Source organism: Acanthochromis polyacanthus, chromosome 11 (genome assembly GCF_021347895.1).
Source record: "Acanthochromis polyacanthus isolate Apoly-LR-REF ecotype Palm Island chromosome 11, KAUST_Apoly_ChrSc, whole genome shotgun sequence".
NCBI classification, from domain to species: domain Eukaryota; kingdom Metazoa; phylum Chordata; class Actinopteri; family Pomacentridae; genus Acanthochromis; species Acanthochromis polyacanthus.
In genome coordinates, this window is record NC_067123.1 from 8,160,442 (window position 1) to 8,180,979 (window position 20,538).

Here is a 20,538-nt window from a genome sequence, read left to right on the forward strand (position 1 = left end):
AGCTTTAGCAACCAATTTCCTGATGAGTAGCCCAAACCTTGACCACTGAGCCACCACAACCCAACTTTATTTCAGTTGATAACGGTTATTAATCATTTTAATGGGCTATTTCTAACACAAACCCAGAGAACTAGGGCTCAATTTCAATAGGCAATTAGATAATAGTTTTGTTTTTGTTAATGCACACAAAAAATACAGACAAAAAAAAATGAGGTAAAAGGTATGATTAATATTAAACAACAAAAGAAAGTAAAACCCTGGAGGCGCACAGAGGACAATTTAATGGTTCCCATGGTTGGGCAGGATCAGATAACCAGATGAGGTCCCTGCAACCCGACGTTAAGTCTGCAAACCATCGAAGCAAGACGCTGGGAGTGTGTTGCTTAGGTAGAGAAACAAGGTTGTGGATGTTTTTAGAGCACGAAGCTCACAAGAGCAACCACTGTCCCTGCTGATCATAGGGGAAGTCTGTAGGGGCAGACAGGGGTCTCCAGAAGCAGCTAGCTTGTCTCGGGAGACCAGCATGGAAGCTACATAAGAGCAAACTTGGGGTTCATTGATGCAACTGAATTGGGTATTTTCACTATGCGCTTTCAAGGTAGTTTGATAATACTAGTCTCTAGTTTTTACTATGTTAAATGAAAGATTTAACAGTAAATCAACTAAATTTAACAGCATTAACTACTGATCATACCAATCAAATTGTCTGGGTTTCCACTTTTTGGCGTGCGAAGTTAACTACCTCTCTGCAACACTGGAATCACAACAGACAGTTTAACAGTGCTTTAATGAGGAGTCCTGAGCCTGAAACTACTGTTTAAAAACTCACTGAGCTGATCTCATAATTGCCCTTAAAGGATGGAGTTTAGATTCGAGGAGCCAGTGGCTTAACGCCGGGGAGGAGCCGAAGAAAGAGATGGGACGAGGAAGAAATCAGGTGGAAACATACAGAAGAGGAAGAAAGGTGGAAGAGAAAGGGGGAGAAGGAGAAAAATAAACACAATCCAGCTGAGATCAAAGAGAAAGGAGGACGCCGGTCCACAGGTGCGCAGCGTGAACCCTCACCTTGGTTCTCACATGATTCCTTCATTACATAAGGCTTTATGGAGAGACAGACGGATGAACAGACTGGGGAGGAAGGAGGGGAGTGTTATGGAGAGGAGGGAGATAAACACACAGAGAAGCAGACAGAATAAGCATCTCACCAAAGGAAAACTCAATATAATATTAGACTGGGGTACGGATACGAGCTTGAAATGTGTGTTTACATGTTCATTTCCAGACTGAGGAACAAAGAGGCTTACTCAGTACAGTGACGCCAAGGGGAAACCGAATGGAAAGAGAAAAATCACAGAGAATAAAGAAAATGAGTTAGAAAAGTGAGCACGAGCAATTTAGGTTTTTAATGGAGGAACCGACTTGTGTAAGAGATGAGAGGAAAAGTTGCCTGCAGGAAACAACAGACACAAAAAACAGATTGAGTAAATAATTATTTTCATTGTTTATTCTCTTTTGTGAATAATCAATGTATTGTTGTTGGTCAATAAAATCTTGAAATGGTTAAAAATCAAATCACTGTTTTCCAAAACCGAAGATGGCCACAATCCAAAGATACTCAATTTACTGTCACAGAGGAGAAAGAAAACCAAAAACATTCAAATATAACAAGAAGGAATACCACAATCGACTTTTTTCCCTTGAAAAATGACAAATCATTTAATTGTAGGCGATTCATTTAATAGTTGACAACCAACAGCTTTATCATTGTAGCTCTACATACTGCACACACGTTTCCTTTAAAATTTTGGTCAAGAGGTTTAGGTTTTATCGGCTAGCGTCTCCACATAACGCTTTCTATAAGCTGAGCTGGAAGGAGAGGATTTGTTCAGATAATAACGAGTTACGCTAAGGTTTGTGTCAGATTTGGTAACACCGCTGGAGCTTTAAGCAGCCACCAGAGAAGTGACACTGCATGACTTAAATCAGCCCACGGGTTCCCCGGTGGTCACTTTCCATCTCAGCGCTCAAAGAACCAGCTTCCAAATAGGTCGTGCTGTGAAGGATGCTTCCCATTGACAGTGAGCGATCCAAACCAAACACAGCCTCGCCATTTGGGATGAACAGTTTTAGAGCAGACAGCTGCACTGCTGTGATCAGGTCTCCAAAAAAGAGTTAATATGCAGTAGAAAGTAGGAGTTTGACTCTTTGCCACAGCAGTAAAGTAAAGCCTTTAAGTGTATAAATCATCTCTGCTACAACTGAGACAGCTAAGCCAGTTTAATTTGTGACACGGCGAATGCCCGAGCCCGGCCAGACAGAAACCTGTCGCGTCCTGGAGTCCAAAGCACCTTGAAGGCAGCCAAGGCTGTGATTAAACTGGGTTGGTGTCTGTGAATGTGCATTCAAGAGCCAGTTATTATACTCCAATATGAAGAGCAGCTCTCTTTGCATTCAGCAGGCCCCTCATGGTTAGACAGCTGATTTAAAGATATCCAAATCATGTTACTGTGGTCACTTACCAATATCTTTTTCACCTTTCAATCTAATTAAGACTTATAATTAAGTACTGGCAGCCCCAGTGGGAAGACAAAAAGGCTGAGCAGATTAAACGTAGCAAAGCAGGCAATCTTCACAGGAAAGCTACATTATCCTACTGTTGTCTTAATGAGAAACAAAATCCTCAACAATCGCATGAGCGATGATCTCAGAGCTCAAACTTCTATCTCCAAATCTGCAGCGCCTGAGCCAAGGTTGGAGACTTATCAGCTTCAGGCCTATTTTCTCTGAGAGGAAGAACACATACATGCGTGTACATGTGCTCTGAAACTCGTCTGAGCATGCTTTCCTTCCAGAAAATGACAATCCTGTAAAACATTCAGCTGTAATGAGCTCCTGACTACCTCAATGGAGATCTCCAGCTTACTTCCTAGTCATTGTGGAATTTGGAGAGAAATGTGTGTTTGTGTGACTAAGAAAAAGAAAGAAAGAAAGATGAGAGAAAGATGTAAATGACTAATGTCTCTGTGTATGAATGTCCAATACAGAACAGATATGATGGTTTACACACAAAAACAACTGTGCATGTTTATGATACGCTGTCTGTCAGGAAACAAGGCCGGCTGACACCCTGCAGAGTGAAATCAACCAATGTAAAGTCCAACGAACTCCACAGTTAATAACATCAAACTGGGCAGTCAGCTGGTAGAATGAACAAGAAAACCACCCTTTAATTGGAGGGCTTTGTTGCAAATCACCGCAAGACGAAGCACTGTGCCTCCTCAAGTGTCGTCTAACAAGATGTTAAAGCCTTTGTTTGGAAGAAGGCAACAGATGGAGGAAAAAGGAAACCTTGAGACAAAGTGAACTGGTTCTCACTAAAAAAAACAGATAAAACCTCTCCCTGAAGTACAAGGGATAATCAAAAAGTTCTGATTCTGATGGTGTTGTGCATGCACAGAGCGCATTATCGTCATGTGAGCAGTAACAACAGCGATTTTCTGCACGAACTGCAAACTGGAGCTGAGAAGAAAATATATTCTGATGAAATTAACTTCATGCGGTCGTTCATCACTGAGGACCAGAGGTGAGTCTGCAGCTACCACTAGGAGAAGAAACAGCAGTTTTCAAAGAGCCATAATATCCAGAAGCATCAGGTCAGGAGCACCTCGAGAGGATGCTTATTTTTTCTTCAACATTCACATAGTTGTGCAGCTGAGATTCATCCCCTAGGGTCGGACAGTCAAGGCAGCGCTCTACTGTAATGTCTGAGGGAGAATATTCGGTGTAAACAACCTGAACAACAACCTGAACTCTAGTGTGATGGCATGTGGTAGCTCAAGCTGCACTACATGTCCGGTGATTATGTGCAGGTTTTAGCAACACAACAATCGCTCTCCACCCACCCAACTCACTACAGTTGGCTCCCAGTGATTTCCTCCTCATCCCCAAAATGAAATTAAATTTAAAGATTGCCGTTTGGAAACTTCAGCGCTCGTCGCTGATGGCATTCGAGATGCTGACATAACTGAACTTCCAGGAAACATTACAAGCATTGCAAGAGACTACTTTGACAGAGACCGCTGCCAAATATAAATTTAGGTACAGTTGATTTATTTATAAGCATGATTATTGAACTTTATGATCATCTCTTGTGTTTATGAGAGGATCAAATGACATAACCAGATAAGGTGTGCTGTACTGATGATGCATGCCAATTAATGACTTCCTCCTCTTCCCCAAAATGAAATTCAAGTTAAAGATTGCTGTTTGGAAACTTCAGTGCTCATTGCAGATGATATTTGAGATGCTGACATCATTGAACTTCCAGGGAAAATCACAAGCATTGCAAAAGAGACTACTTTGACGGAGATTGAGGCCAAATTTAAATCATGTACAGTTATTGATTTTTTTTTAATAGGTATGATCTCTGGACTTTATGATTACCTCTTGTGTTTACGAAAAGGTCAAAAGACACAACCAGATAAGCTGTGCTGTACTGACAATGCATGTCAACTAATGGCCAGTTTTACTGGTTACTTAACTGTGGTCCTTACTTTTAACGAAAACTAGCAGCTTACAACTTATAAGTGCAGTTAAAAAAAAAAAAAAAAAGACCACTGAGGAGCTGAAGTAAATTGCTGAGTGGTGGTGTTATTGGGGGACTTCAGAGCAGGAGAGAGAAGATAAATGTGTTTAAATCTGGCTTCTGTGTTGTGGTTTGGTCGCCAGACTACTTTCATTTTCCTCCAACACACACACATGGTGAATAGGCCAAAAACGCAAATTTGGTGACTTCAGCTATTGGATTGAGCCATGTGAACACTGGTGTGCAAGCATACATGCACATAACCACACAAATACACGTGTCACCGCAGCCCAGAATAGGTCTGCAGCTCCAAATCCAGGGAGCTGGATGAGTGACTCATTCTCAAAGTCGCTGCCAATCAAATCTCTGCTCCTCCTTTCGCCGCCCCAACCCCCTTCTTTCTCATAATGCCATTTTCCTTTCAGCATCTTTCCACACAGACAAAGAGGCTCCACAGTTGATTACAACAATGCCTGAAGTACAGTTCACAGATGCGACTGAGATATGACAAGAAATCATTCCCCTCTGCATTTCCATTTGACAAATTATTGTATCTTAACTCCCCTGAAGTCAAAGTCAGAAGATAAATTACATCGTGACTTTTAATTACCCGTAAGAGCAAATACATCAGACAACAACGTGCATATTCAGTAATTGATTAACACCTGGATTCCAAGTATCTACATGCGTACTCAACTGCGTTTCTTCTGGGTAAAGTTTCACTTCATTCTCAGTTGTCTGAAATCGACTATCTACGATATGACAAACTCAGATATCAGATTTTCTATCCTTAAGCCCCAAATCTGAATTAGAGAAAATATCTAACCAGGAAATAGGTGAGGAACTTGAAGAGCACTTTAGGAGCGACGAAGGAGGAAAAGATTTTTCCAGGAATGTCTGATTAGCTGTGGCTGAAATCCAATATGGAGAAACAGAAGGACGACATTAGGCAAATAAAACACAAACTGGGGATACAGCAGGCTAACTTTCAACAACAAATTCAGATGTCACAAGTGGATACCTGCCAATACCAAGCCCATGTGAACGGAAATTCAAATCCAATGCTCTTTTTTATATATATATATATATATATATATATATATATATATATAGTGAAAATCTACCTGTCATTGTGTGAAAGTCTAATGCTGGTGGTTGTTTTCCAATGCAGGAATTTGCAGATTGGCCTGAACTTTTGTGCACGTTCTAAACGCAACAATTGCTCTTGCAGAACCCCATAGTCAGTTTTTTAGGGAGAAAGAACTATCTACTCCAGAGTGCGTACGTCTAAGTAGTCATGAAAAACTTAGTAATATATGGACTGCTCAATTAATTTGTAATCGCAACCTTGTTTTCCCACTGAAAAACACTTTGGTACAATGGCTGTTGCTTTAAATGTGCTATATAAAATATCAGTGACTTGAATAGTCCTCTTCAACACTGCTTGAATTGGAATTACATTCAGTAAGTATCATTTCTTGTTGTTTTGTTGCACTCTGAGTTAACGCTGCAACCAACATTGTCAAATTCTAAACCATACAGGAACTAAAAAGGTTAAAATGTCCGATAACCAGCAGTAGAAAGCCGACTACTGTCAATCACATTCTGATTTTCAAAAGTTTTTACTCCTTAGAATGGGTAAATGCCCATATCCATGTAGAGTCACTCCTCAGGACTATGAGTGAGTACCCCCTCTTCTTCATGCTCACTCTGAGGCAAAACATTATGAGGAGGAAGGACTTTTCCCTGCAGAGAAGACAACCAAATGACCAAATTCTTGAATAAAATCAATCCAGAGATCATGCTATGCACAGAGCTGAACATCAAGTGATTTGTTCAACTTAACGCTGATGAGACGGTCTATGTATGTTCTTAACACAAAGATGTCAAATCCAGAGAGCCAACTCTTTACAGAGGTTATTAATGAGCATGTAAGGAGCGTATCTAGTAAGAATAGCTTTAAGTTATTATTAGAATACAGCTGGGTTTGGAGAGAGCATTGTCTGCTATGATAAGTGGATGACTTTAGTTCTTTATATCCAATTGAATACTGGAAAATATTTTCAAACGCTGAAAAGCACTCAGTCTGGATCAGAGGTGTTCCACTACTTCAGACAAAGCAAAGCAATGGAGTCATGTATATTTAGTTTTCAATTGACAGTAACACTTGGCAAATGATATATTTGCAACGGAGCATCTTGTTTTGGGTACTCAAAAATACATTTTAAAAACATTGGATGCTTCTTTTTGAATTTCCCTTAAATTAATAAAGTATCTATCTATCTTCCTTCTGTTTGCTGTTATAATAAAGCAGCAGTTGACTACACAAGACAGTAAGTATAATCGGTCTGTGAACAGTGAAGACAATGAGTCAATGTTGCCCAGTTTGACAGTAATCTACAATTTCCCTCTTATTTCTGAACCATTTGATGCTTCCATCAGTTCTTCTCATTTTCGTGCTGGTAATTTTCCTTGGGCCCTGGGTCTCAGTGAAAGGACTATTAATCATTTCAAATCCTGTTAATTCCTGCCTGATCACCTTTTCACTCACTCTGTGTGACTATTGTTGTTGATTAGAACAGTTTGGAGGCTCGAACTGAGAAAATACAATTAATTCGCCTCAAACTGCTACTGAACAGCAGCCATCAAGGACACCGTACAGAATCCCAAACACATCTGTAAACTCTGCCTCCTAATACAGAAAGTTTTCAGTGAATAGAAACTTGTTCTACATTTTCTTCTCAACTCGAACATGAAGATTTGTTATTATTACTCCCAGAACTCTGTGGTTACAACCTGCCACTCTTTAGCAATGGCGCATATTGTTTATCCACCACTTGTGGGTTATAATACAATCACAGTGACAGTAATTCCCCCTGGATGAGTGCGTCCGCGAAATTCTTAAAGAATTCTTGAAAACAGCCAGAACGGGACTTTCTGGATGTGTGACGTCTGGGTTCGTTACTCAGCCTTTCCTCAATGGCAACAGTCACCGCAGTCTTAATTCCTCTGTTGCATTGAAGTTGGATCTTCCCGTCTCTAGACAGAGTGGCTCGCTCCCTGTGTAAAAACATTAAAGACGGAGGCACGACGGCGTCACCGCAGGGAGATGGCAGCCCAAATGAGCATGCCACGATCGCGAGCTGCAGCGAGAAAATTAAAAGAGTGTGTCTGAGTGCATGTGTGTTAATGCAAGACAGATATCTCCCATTTTCGTGGCATGTGGGGGGTCCGGGACCCCTAATAAAGTGTGCATGCTGCGAGGGGCTGAGATGAGTGACTAAGTGTCTGAGCGACTGACTGACTTTCACGTTTCAATAAAACAAGAGACGCAGCTCGTCCATCACTGTCTGGCGGTTTCAAAAAACCTACTGGGACACAAAGTGGGTCACATGAGTTAACAAATGAAGCTCTCTCAGCCTAATAAATGCAACATGTAAAGTGATATTATTATTCAATGGTTAATGACTCAGCATTCTTCCTTGTTTGCATCATTTCTTTCAATTACCTCGTTCATCATGTCATCTAAGCAGACTTTTTAGACTGCCAAGATCTTTAAAAATTAAGCTTGGAGTTGACGTTCTAATGAAGAACATTAGCTAAAATTGTGTGCTGTGGGTGATAAAGAAAGGGCAGACAAGGAGAAGCAACAGCTTTACGGCTCATCGATGGCGCTGGCCTGATCAAATGGGGCCATTCTTATCTCTAATATAATTTATGGTTTACCTTTGAAGCAGCCAACGAGACAAGCCCAACCCTGCATTCCACTTTACTGTTTCAGCAGCTAAAATGAATGTAACTGTTGTTAACTGATTTGAAAAGAGGCCAGGAATAGGTTCTTAATCATTTGACTATTTATCATTTATCTTGCAGGAACTCCCATCTGTTTTCATATGTTTACACTTGTAGTAGAAAGGAGTGTTTAAGCTATTCACAGTGTGCTAAATGTGCTGATAGGAGAACATAAAGTCAACTCAGGCCAGGCCGATCAAACAGCAGCGATATCTAACAGAGATAGACACTTCATCGATAGCAATAAGGGCCTTTTTTGACAGCATGTTCAGGAGTTTCACTTTAGAAGCAAAATGCAATGAAAACACATGACGGAAATGCAAAGTTCATTTGCAGTACTCCTACCCTGAATCACAACATTGATGAAATTAAAATAAAATATTACCTTGAATAGGTTAACGTGGTTAAATTCAAAACAAATCCCTTTTTTTCTGGTGGCTTTCATTAAAAACTGGTTAAATATGTATATTTTTCAACAGCCTTGGTCATTAAAATCACACAGCAAAATGCAACTTCAACACTTTCATGTGGCTTTCTAGTTAAAGAGATTATACCTGAAAACCCTTTCAGTATCCTAAATCGGTTTTCTTACATCTTTTGCTGTGAATCAATTGCTTCTTGTTTTCATCTGCACAGAAGAAAGCTTTTTGCTGTGCACTGTATGTGTGGATTTGAATTTGAACTGGAGTAAATGTGCAAGGCTACGTATTTGTCATTGGGACAAAAGGTTTTGATCGTGGTTGAAGGTGTCTAGACGAGAGTGTATGTCCAACGTACGGGTTTGTGTGGTTTGAGGTGTGGAAAAAAAATGTTTTCAAGCAATGAGCCTTCTGTTAAAAACATTATATACTATTTTAGGTGTGAGACAACCTCACACACGGAGTCACATCAAACTTAAACACAACACACACAGACTCTCAGGACAAGTTGCGGCAGTTGCAAGCGAGAGAAAAAGCCACAGAGCTCCCAACAGACCGATAACGACAGCAAACACCAAAGAGAAGGAAGACGGTGCTGATTTCTTTCTCCTGCACAGACCACGACAGGTTTTCTTGACTCTGTAGGTCACAGCTGCCAGCAAAAACCTCTTTTCAGCCCAGATATTACCTTTATGCCATTCTAATACAACATTAAGACTGTCTGTCTGATATTATGTAGGTACCACTTCTTTGGCCTAACAGACATGGACACCAGACCTTTAGGGGTTCGGGGGACAATGGAAGCATATATTTTGAGTCTTGGTGGGTCCTATCTATGCTCAAACAAGTTGGGGTTTGTTGAGTTTGGAGCCGAAGTCAATATATTTGGCTCTTTGTCATGTTTCTTGAGTCATTACTGGGCATTTTTAGAAGTGTGCGTCTGCTTGGTCTAGAAGAATGGTTAGATAGATGACACGTGTTAAAATAAGATTGCTTTTCGCCTATTAGTGGTTTTAATGTAGTGGCTTATTGATGTATATTTTTCATTCAAGGTGTTCAAACTTAAGCTACAAGAAAACTAAAAAGAGCACACAGCATCACAGAAACTAGACTCATTGTTTCAGTGGCATTTAGAGAATCAGGGGTTGACATAAAACCTGTGAATGTGTAGAAAAGGAAGCAACAGGCCACCAAAGTAAAGCAGTGTGAACAAAAAATGTCCCTGTCTGCACTAGACAACTTCACAGTTAATTTAGGATTATGCCAAACCGATGAGATGAAAGCAACGAATCAAGGTCTTCTCCATCCAATAAAACTAAAGAGTTCTTACTTATAACCTCAGCAAAGCACCACAAAGAACTGACAGACTCTCATACAACTTAACAGAATTTCTGGCAAGATTTAAAAATGTTTATTCCAACAGTTTCCGTTCCATTCACAGCTCAACACAGTCAACCAATGGGTTTGTAGAAATTAGTATTTAGAAAATCACCAGGGTGTATATTTGAGAAAATATGAATAAGAAATTAGCTGGACAGTTCACACATTCAATCAAGCAGTGTGGGCTAAAACTGCAGGTGCAACGCCAACAAGGGTAGGTTCAGGAAAAGTCTGGGCTGCATCAACCCAGTCAAAACAACCACAAAACCAAACTGTGCTCTTTTCTCACTGCGACCTGTTGGCAGAGTTTCCCCTCAGCGGCTCTTGAGGTGGTCTCCTTTGAAAAAAATGTATCCCATTTATTTTGCATCGCTTTTTTTCCCTACTGAAGACTTTCCACCGGTGTTGCAACGCTTTGCCAACAAATGCCACAGTTGGATTTTAGCACATTTCAACGCTCCCATTTTATTGAAAAATAGTAGATGTTGCCACCCACTGTAAGTCACCCTAATTATTTGAACATAACCTGGCAGGGCACCTATAACCGCTCTTCTTTGTTAAAACAGACCTCCTAAAAACAGATGGCACTTGGTGGATATTTTGTGCTCCAACAGCAACATGGTTGTAACTTCTTTACCACTGGTACTGGCTGTGTGGGCAGCATTACACTGAGCCATAGGGGACCACACCTAGTCTGTCCCCTTATCCTTTCTGCAGCGTGTAAAAGGCAGACTCAGATGTCGGTGGACGCCTACCTCAATCCCTCTGGCTATAAAGAACACTGAACCAACCAGGGAACCCCCCCACCCTCTCCTCTCAGTCTCCACGAACCACAGACGATAGCCATAACACAGAACAACTCTCCACACCTCTTTCAGAGAGGATGACTCCAGCCAAAACAGCCACAGACAAAACACAAACTTACCTCTGCTGCTTCTGTCTCTCTCAGCCTTGGTTTGATTCAAAAACCTCCACAAAGAGCTCCAAGGGTGAGCAAAAACTGTCTGCATTTTTTGGATTCATCAAGGTGGCTCCACTCAGGAGGATTACGATGATAAATACTGTGACTCAGCGCAACAAATATACAAAATATATTTGCATTTTGGTAAAGCCTCTAGCGGTAAACACTGATAAAATCTCATCAGAGGGCAACTTTACGCAAAACAGATTCATAAGTGTGTGTAAGAACAACACTTCAGCCGGAAACCCAGTATCCTGTCAGGTGTTACACAGATACATGTCCTGCTGCAGAACTCTTCCTTATCTGCTCAGTGAAGCAAGTCGCTGGTTCCACTTGACCTGCTCTGAGCAATCATCTGCCCTGCTGGGGGTCAACTGTCACAGAGCCAACACGGATTCACTCAGTCATAAATACTCATAGATACAGAGCCAGTAGGCCGACTGACAATCACATTTGAGATGATGAGTGCATTCTTTGGAAGACAAAGTGATTGAGTCTCTATCTCAGAAATGACAGTGTGCACAGATAACGACGAAGCCTGCAATTTGTCACAGCTGGGCCTTGCATTTCTGCTTCCTGAGAGTAGTAAAATTATTATTAAAGTACAATGAAGGGCAGCACAAATGAAACCAAACTGACAATCACGATTATAATCATTATTATCTACACTGAGATCAACTTATCCACAATCAGATCTTAGCAGACTGAGGTCATTCACCCAAACAACACTTTCTACTTCCGTCTGGGAGATCCCGAGGCGTTCCCAGGCCAGATGAGATATGTAATACCTCCAGAGCGCTCTGGGTCTACCCCGGGGTCTTCTCCCAGCTGAGCCCACAATAAACCACCAAAGGAAGGCGCCTTGGAGGTATTTTAACCACTGGAATCACCTCAGTTGGCTCTGTTTTATGCGAAGGGGCAACTCTTCTCTCCGGATGTCCGAGCTCCTCATCCGATCTCTGAAGCTAATCCCAACCACCCTACAGGGGAAACTCATTCACTGACTTCAGGCACCAAATATTTTTATTGCACTTTTACATTTAAATAAACAGGGTACAGATTTCCAGTCCATGTTGGGCTACATTCCTGTTAACGCACAAATCTGTGCATCAAAAATAGGGTTCTCCCTCAACTGCTTTTAGTGCATTTCCCAGGGGCAAAATATAAATCAAATCACATCTGAAATGCTTCACTTGCTGAAACCTGATTATAAACAGACACTGCCATTTAGCAATTTTCCCAAAACACTGCAAAAGCTGGCAAGGAGCTCAGCTTTAGGTAGATGTCAACTTGGTGGATGTGCACAGAAAAGCTTCTCGTCTCCACTCAGACAGGTGTGTGACCAAAAATTTGTTTAAAAAGAGTGAACTAAATGTCAGATTTACTAAAATGTAAAGCAAGTCATTATATCTACCGGGGCTGTACTCTTTGAGTTTTTTATGAGCAGAGCATGCCTTTTCAATGTCAATACTGCAGTCAAAATCACGTTATTCTAATTGTGGGAAGCCAAAATTATGATTTATATAACTGCGCAGCCTGAGGTACACCTAAGTGTTACTACACCAGATTTTACCTCACTTCTGCTGGAGGAAAAACTACTATTTCATCTAATGTATGAAGCTTAAAACTGTCAGGAGAAAATACAACAACTGGTACAGTGCTCTTTTTTTGTGAGTGTATTTTTATTGTTCCCTGTGAATAACTGGTCACATGGAGACACTGTGGCATCACTTCAAGAAATTTGTAGTGCAACCACAGCTTCTGACAATAAAAAAATGATTTTGTTTTATTAAATATCGACATAAACGTCAGGTTTTGGTGTCGGCTTTTAAATCAGAACAGAGGCTTCTATTTAAACGGAACACTTCATACAGATGTACAACAATCATGCACAGAGAAATCCATCACTGAAGACAGAGACAACAATATATCCTCCATCAGTAGCCTCAACAGACCATAATACAGTCCAGACCCAAGATGCTTTCCAATTAGAGTAGCAGCTGCAACACTCATTTAATCTCTACCAGAAAAAGTTTTTCTTTATTGTTATTGCTTTTCCACCTGCATGTGCTGCCCACAGCTGCATTTTACAAGTTCAAGCGCAGTCTATGGGTGCTGTTAAAAAATCACCTGGGAACAGTGGGAGATCACTAATTGCAGTAGAAGCAGTGAAGTGTGTACAAAAAATGGTAATTACCACAGTTTATCAAAAGTTACTACTGTAGTGCAACATTACAAATTGATAAATCCTAATGGTTTCACAATACAAGAGGATGAATTATGCTTTTAACATCAGAGCCGCTACACAACAACAACCAAAGTCAGGGGTTTTTTCTGCCCCAGAGGAATTTTTGTTGCCTTTCACAGAATTAGCAGTTAACACCAAAGGAAACTCACTCGCACCAAAATGACAATAACTGATTTTTTTTTTTTAACTCTGTTTTAATAGTGGTTTCTTGTAATTAAGCAAAATGGCATTCTGTCCCCATAGATGACCAGAGATAAGAAGAAAATGCATGAATTTCTGTCAAATAAGGTAGCACAGAGTCGAAGCCTTTCCTGTATCACGCTTATAACGGCCTACTGTGAGGCAGGGAAAATCCTGATAGTGCCCTTAGGTAAAGAATTTAAAACCTTCAAGTGCGCTTGCTGAGATACTTGTAAAAATGTCACGTAAAATGTGTAAAATCTATAAGCTTTGCAGCTCAATGACAAATGGATTTAAGATGTTGGACAACTGTTTCCTATTGTCTAAATAGTTTTGCTTAGCAGACATCAATACGATAGAGAAAACATGGTGAAATCAAAAATTACAGGAAAACTTCCATAAATAACAGAATCTATAGGTGTCTTTTCAGTGCCTCTAAAAACATGTCACTTAGCACTCACCTTCATATGTGAATTTTTTTAGCAATCCATAATCAGAAAATCGGAATTATAAAATGAATCTTTTTAAACATTTTACAACCTAAATAAAGCCACAGGCATTAGTGTCTCTCACCACTCATCTCCCTGACTATCAGGCTTTCCTGTGCACGAGGCCTCTGTGTTTGTTTGGCCAGCATGTCCCGGCTCGAGAAGCCTGTTGTCTATTCTCTAAGCTTTGTATGGGTCACCAAAGCCACTGTGCATACACACTTCCAGGAAAAGAGGCCGGCTGTAACATCGAGAGATGATCACAGCAGCGCTGACCTGGGCCGCCACTTCACAGCACACCAGAGAAATGCTGACGTCACTCTGCTGTAGTTTTTCCAGGGTCTGCTTGCTCGGGCTTGGCTCAGTGGTAATCAGGAATGTGATCAGGTCAACCTTTGAGTCGACCTGATCACTCACAGTAAGCATATAATGGGAGGAAAACCAGGGAAAAGGTACATCCTGTGAGGAACACAAGCATTTAGGGGATTTTTGGAGAGCTATGGCATTTCAAAAGGATCCTGTTATGATTTATTATCTAATGTAGAGATCTGAGATCTGTTTATAACCCTGATCTGACTGATGCTGCCAAACATGACACTCATTATCTGATTTCAGTTAGTCCTATTTTGAACATTTATATATACGCTTACACTTGCCCCTAAATGAAACTAACATTACACCTTTGTATTATGCATCTGAGTCACACATTACAAGGCACAGCGACCAATCAGCACAAAGCACAGGTAACAAAGCACATATAATAGCCAGTAATCCATTCTTTCTCCACACTGTAGCTAACCTGCAGCACATGACCCTACAGCATCTCCACTGAATCCCACAGGGACAGGGTGTCCTGAAACTCAGGCTGCACAGCCACGTCGCTGTACGTCAGTCGCCAGCACCTCTTCTCAAACTTTCCCTGAGACAAACAACTTGGCCTCAACTTGTAGTGTAATTGTGCTGTCTCTGCTGGTGCCAACAGCATAATTCAGTATAATGGTGAGACAGTAACACAACAGAGTCCTTCCCAAAGGAAACTAACGGCATCATTCTTTAACAAAATGAGCCTGTGGCTCATTAGCTTTGGTCTAACCAGTGTTATTAGAGCTGTTTGAATCTGCATAAAGACGTCTAGCTGCTCTTCCTGTAATTACAACGGGCTGAGTCACCGGCCCACAACCAAATGGTCTTCCTCAAGGGCAATTTGGTCTCACTGGTAAAAGTCAAACACTCACTTTGTTGTGACCACATCAACGTCAGGTAGAGCCGCACAGTGACAGACATATGGGCACACACACGCATGCGCGCACACACACACATTTACGCTCACAAACACAAATACACTCGCCGTCATAAACAGCAGGGCTCCATGCCCTTACCAGACTTAACACCAGCTAATTGCTCATGTATGGCTCCTTTCACTCCACACATGCTCACACACACACACACACACACACACACACACACACACACACACACACACACACACACACACACACACACACATGTTTGTACTTCTATCTTAGTGAGGACATCCATAGGGGTAATGCATTTCCTAGAGCCTTACCCTAACCTTAACCATCACAACTGATTGCCTAACCCTAATCCTTACCCTAACCCCAACCAAACCTCAATTCATACCTATTCTCTAAAAACAAGTCTTCACCCTCAAACATGGGTGTTTCAAAGTGAGGACCGGCCAAAATGTCCTCACTTTGTAAAAATGTCCTCACTTTGATAGTTAAATGCAGAAAATGGTACTCACCATGTAGCAAGTACAAGAACACACACACACACACACACACACACACACACACACACACACACACACACACACACACACACACACACACACACACACACACACACACACACACACACACACACACACACACACACATATATATACAGGGAGCAACAAAGCCTGCTGGTCCTGACTGTCCACAGCTGTGACGTCTCACATGTGGCGCATTGTTGATATAAGGAGTAACACAAGCGGAAAATTGGAACTGGTGCTGGTGGGGCCAGACTTCAGACTTCCTGATAGGAAGAGAGTGGAGCTTGACACATATATGTATATATAGATGTATACGATCATGGCTCCCAAGTGGGTCCTTTAATATTAGCATGGGCCTCCTTACAAAAACCTTTTGTTGACAAACTCAAATCACCCATTTCATGTCACTGCTAAAGCTATACAGCTTCATTTACAGTTATGACTCAAACCTTACTTCAATCCCTAGAAACTCAAGGAAGTTGGTATGAATCATACTACAAATGCTAAGAAACAGGAACCACTGACAACTTACAAACCAAGTTGGCTTTTACTTAAAAGTTGAGCCACCACACTAACAACAGTCCTTTAAGCTGGCTCTAAGTTTATCGACACAACCAAACCAGAAAATAATTTACATGTACAAAGGCAGCCGTCCTCTGCTGCACGGCACATGGTGAAAACAAGGCGGTCAACTTTTAAAACTCAACGTAAGTGCAACATAACTTTGGAAGTCATTGACAGAGAATACATTGTTCAAAAGTTTGAAATGGGTCTCCTGTGTGCTCTAAAAATGACATCTTCACAATCTCATGAAACTTAATTTTTCCACTTGCAGACTTTTATTTGGGGGTTTATGACCAAAGAAAAACTGTCTAGTTAGTTTTCTGGGTGTAAATCATGGATGCTGAATAGCTTACAGTTTGTTCAGCTACTTTTTTGCAGCAGTCAAAATCAAAAAAATGTTTCATGGGTCATTTAAAGTAACTGTATTTCCTTCCTTCCTATAAGACACTGTATTTACACTCAAATATACCTTCAGAAAAGAGAACCCACTGTGAAAAATGATGCTTTTGTTTAGGTTGTGACTGTCTTGTGATATAAAAAGTTATCTCAGTCATCAAAAGGATCGAAAAGTCGTATTTCTAATTATGATGTTGTGTTGTGGTGAGGCATTCCCCTCTTAAACATCTATTATGGGTTCTGGAGTTCTGCCTGGCCAAGATTACCGCAAAGCACTTCTGACTAAACTGAGTTTAAGAGCACCTAAATGCACAATGGAGGAGAAATCATAACCTAAGTGTGGAAAATCATAATCATTTCAATGAAACCAAAAATGTCCCAGAAAAATGGGTGGAATTTGAAATAGCAGGGCCCGAGACTTCTGAAGTAAACTGTTTAAATTCCGAGTAAAACTATTAACAACACTGGATTCATTTGGCTCCAATCCATGCAGGTTTACTTACAGACTGTCCTGTAGGAAGCAAATAACAGATTAAACTTTGGAAATTAAGAAATGAAAACATGCATCTATGCTGATTTATTCTTAAAATCTCAAGCAACATGTTAATTTACCTGTCCACCATCATAGTTAAGGCTGAGCAGTTAATCAAAATATGATCAACAGGTCCAATATTCAAACTGCGGGAGATTCAATTACTAGATAAAAGTAAAAAAGTGTTACTATATACTATAAAACTGAGCCATCGTGGGGCTACAGAGATGACACAACCTATAAATTATAATTTGTCGACGTATAGGAACATGCCTGGGTGGTAGAGACGCCAGCAAATATCACATTATCAGATTTTTCTGTGGAAAACAAATGAAAAGAAACCCTATTCACATTAAAATTGTGACTCATATTGCATTTCCTTTATGGTTTTCTTTTGCATATCACTCATCCTTGGTTGCAATGACACGTAAGTTCCTAATCCAATCATGAAGCGACTTCCTACCTTTCTCTTTAGGCTTTCATGAGTGTGGGTTGGCCTTGGCTTAAAATAATCAAAACATCCAACTCTAAGCCTGTGGTCTGCTCACCAGTTGCTGCATGTGGTATTAATGGAGTGTGTAATTGAATTTATACTTTTCTTTTGCTGATTTATGCTCACAATGTCAAGCAGGATGCTAACCAGGAGAGTTAAACTATCTCAGCTAACCACCACCTCAGCTATTTCCAATCTAATCATGTAGTGACTATCTTGGCTTTTATATAGTGATAAGTGGAAATGTGGGTAGGTGTTAGCTTAAAATAATCAAAACGTCTAACACCAAGTTTGTGGTTTTCTCTGACAGACATGCATTTATAAGGAAGTGACACAAAGGCTGGATAAACTGCACACTAAAATCGATTTACACTGGTCTAGATACTTAATGATACACACCAGGCTCACTTTACTAGCTTCAAACATAATTCATGTCATATTTTCCTAATTTTTCTATTAGAGTTTCCTTCTATGGGGTTTGTCCTGCAACATAATGAAAATTAAACTTACTTTTACCCTCTTTATCTGCTTTTTCTCTGTTCACAGATGAAGACAGTGGCACTAAAAAGCACTCACTCCAAGATTTGTGCTCAGAATCACAGGCAGGATGTTAACCAGAGCGAGTTAAACTATCTCGGCTAACCACAGGGCCAAAAAGGTGTAAATTAATCTGTTTCAGTGAAGAAAGAAAGAAAGAACAGATAGACAATTCTTGAAACCAGCTCAGCCCCTTGTCGTGCAGTGACTTCCTACCTTTCTCTTTAGGCTTTAATGTAGTGATAAGTGGAGATGTGGGTTGGCGTCAGTTATAAAACATGAAAAACTCCATCTCTAAGTTTGTGGTTTGCTTTGTGCCACTTCTTTATGAATGTAAGTCTGTCAAAAGCTGGATAAGCTACATGTTTAACTGGATTTACACTGGCCTAGATCCTTGATTTTTCACACCAACCCCTCTTTAGCCCTCTGTACTGCGTTTTCCCATCACTACTTAGAGGACCCTTCTGTGGTGTATTTACTGCAAAACAATGTCATTAAAATCACTTTTTTCACCTCTTTGACGATTTTTTCTTAGTTAAGAGGCTACAAATGCACTAAAATCGAAGTTGTGGCACTTAAAATCACACACCAAGTTTTGCAGAAAGTGTCAAAATGAGCTTAAGCTCGTATTTATTCATTAATTTTAAACTATTTTGCATTGTGGGGCTCCAACAGAACGTCAGAGGTGTTGGTCTACACCTTGGCCCTGACCCTGACTCCTCACCACAGCTCCGGGAAATTAGGCTACCTCACTGCAACTCCACAAGCAGCTTCGGTTTGCAGCCAAACATAGTGGAAATAAAGTTTTAAAACAACATCTGCAGCCCAAGTGTGTGCCGTCGATGTGAAACAACACGACCGAGAGCAGGACCGAGTTTCTGGGGCTGTTGAAACAATAACAGGAGCCTCGGACGGATCCTACTCTAAGCGCCATAATTTTGTCACACTTTCCCCTGGAGTTTGTTAGCGTGCTAACCAGCTAGCCGCCGAAGCTAGTCCCTGTTGTTTTCATGCGAGGAACCGCAAAAAACTAAACAAAAAAACAACTGCGTCCGTGTACTCACCCGTGTCTGCCGGGGTTTTCATCTTCGTGGCCGTCTTCGGTGCTCCGCTTCGGTCACTTTTCCCGTCGACTCGTAACTTTAGACGGTAGTTAGCTAGCTTGTAGCCGCCGAGTGAGCTAGCGACACCCCACTCCTTCCTCCGGTGTTGTTCTCACCAGCGGCTTGTTTCAAACAGCCTGCCCCGGTTTTAGGAGTTCAAAACCGGCCGCTAACTTTCAACGGAGTTCGTTTTTTCAACAAAACTATCGCGGCAAAAACTTTTTCGTCCGTGTCTCAACTGCGGGGCGTCTGCTGGGGGAGTAAAGAAAAAAGTTGCCCCGAAGCCTGTTGAGGGGGGAAATCCAGGCGGCCGGGTCTGAATGGCGCAGGTCAAAGTTTGGAGGAGTCGCGCTGCTGTTGGTCGGTGCTGGAGCGACGGAATGCGGCGAGTCTAAGCGTCCGTCCGGCGCGTTGGAACGATATCGCATGGTCGAGTCCTCCTCCACGTCTTCATCCTCATCGTCGTCCGTCTCCCTGCGGCTCACCGACGGTCACAACAACAGCAGCGGCGCCGCACAAAGGAACCGAACTGGGCTCTTCTCTCTCTCTCCGTCCCCGCTCCGTCTCCGGCTCGCACTTTTTCTTTTTCCACTCACTCAGTCACTTCGTGTTCTCTCGGCCCCCCTCTTCCTCCGTCGGGGTGTCGTGTTTCGCTCTCCTCCTGCCACACGGGGCCGCCCACGCTGACCCACGGAGGGAGGGAGGAGGGAGGGAGAAACTGAACGCCCACTGCTCCACAAAGATCGTCTATGTTTTTGGAGGATTAACTTTCCCTCCTGCAGACAAGCCATCACATTTTCATTTTTAAATTTTTTTATAGTCTTGATTTTATGCAATTTCGTCTACATTTTCTATCTAATTTATTATTTGAAAATGTATTTATTTTATTTTTAATTGTGTCTGTCCTTTATTCTTTATTTATTTACAATATGATTTAATTTAATGATTACCTGAAAAAAGCAACTAGTCTAAGTTTGGTTAAGGGGTTTAGTCGTTTTCTGTTTTGTCAGCTAGTTTTTGCAACTCGTTTGGTTTTATTTGGTTCATTGATTTACCACCTTTATTATTATTATTATTATTATT

At 41.2% G+C, this 20,538-nt stretch overlaps 1 protein-coding gene across 2 annotated transcripts in view; it reads right to left on the reverse strand.

The window, feature by feature from the left end:
- erf (Ets2 repressor factor) overlaps positions 1-20,243 on the reverse strand; it is a 54,451-nt gene extending 34,208 nt beyond the window's left edge. Inside the window, exon 1 of one of the 2 annotated variants that reach the window (XM_051956141.1) lies at positions 19,417-20,243. In XM_051956141.1, coding sequence (XP_051812101.1) covers positions 19,417-19,438 — 22 coding nt within the window. In that variant the 5' untranslated portion in view covers positions 19,439-20,243. The remainder of the gene's footprint in view (positions 1-19,416) is intronic. The other variant, XM_022197775.2, reaches the window with a different exon arrangement.
- Positions 20,244-20,538: the final 295 nt, after the last annotated feature.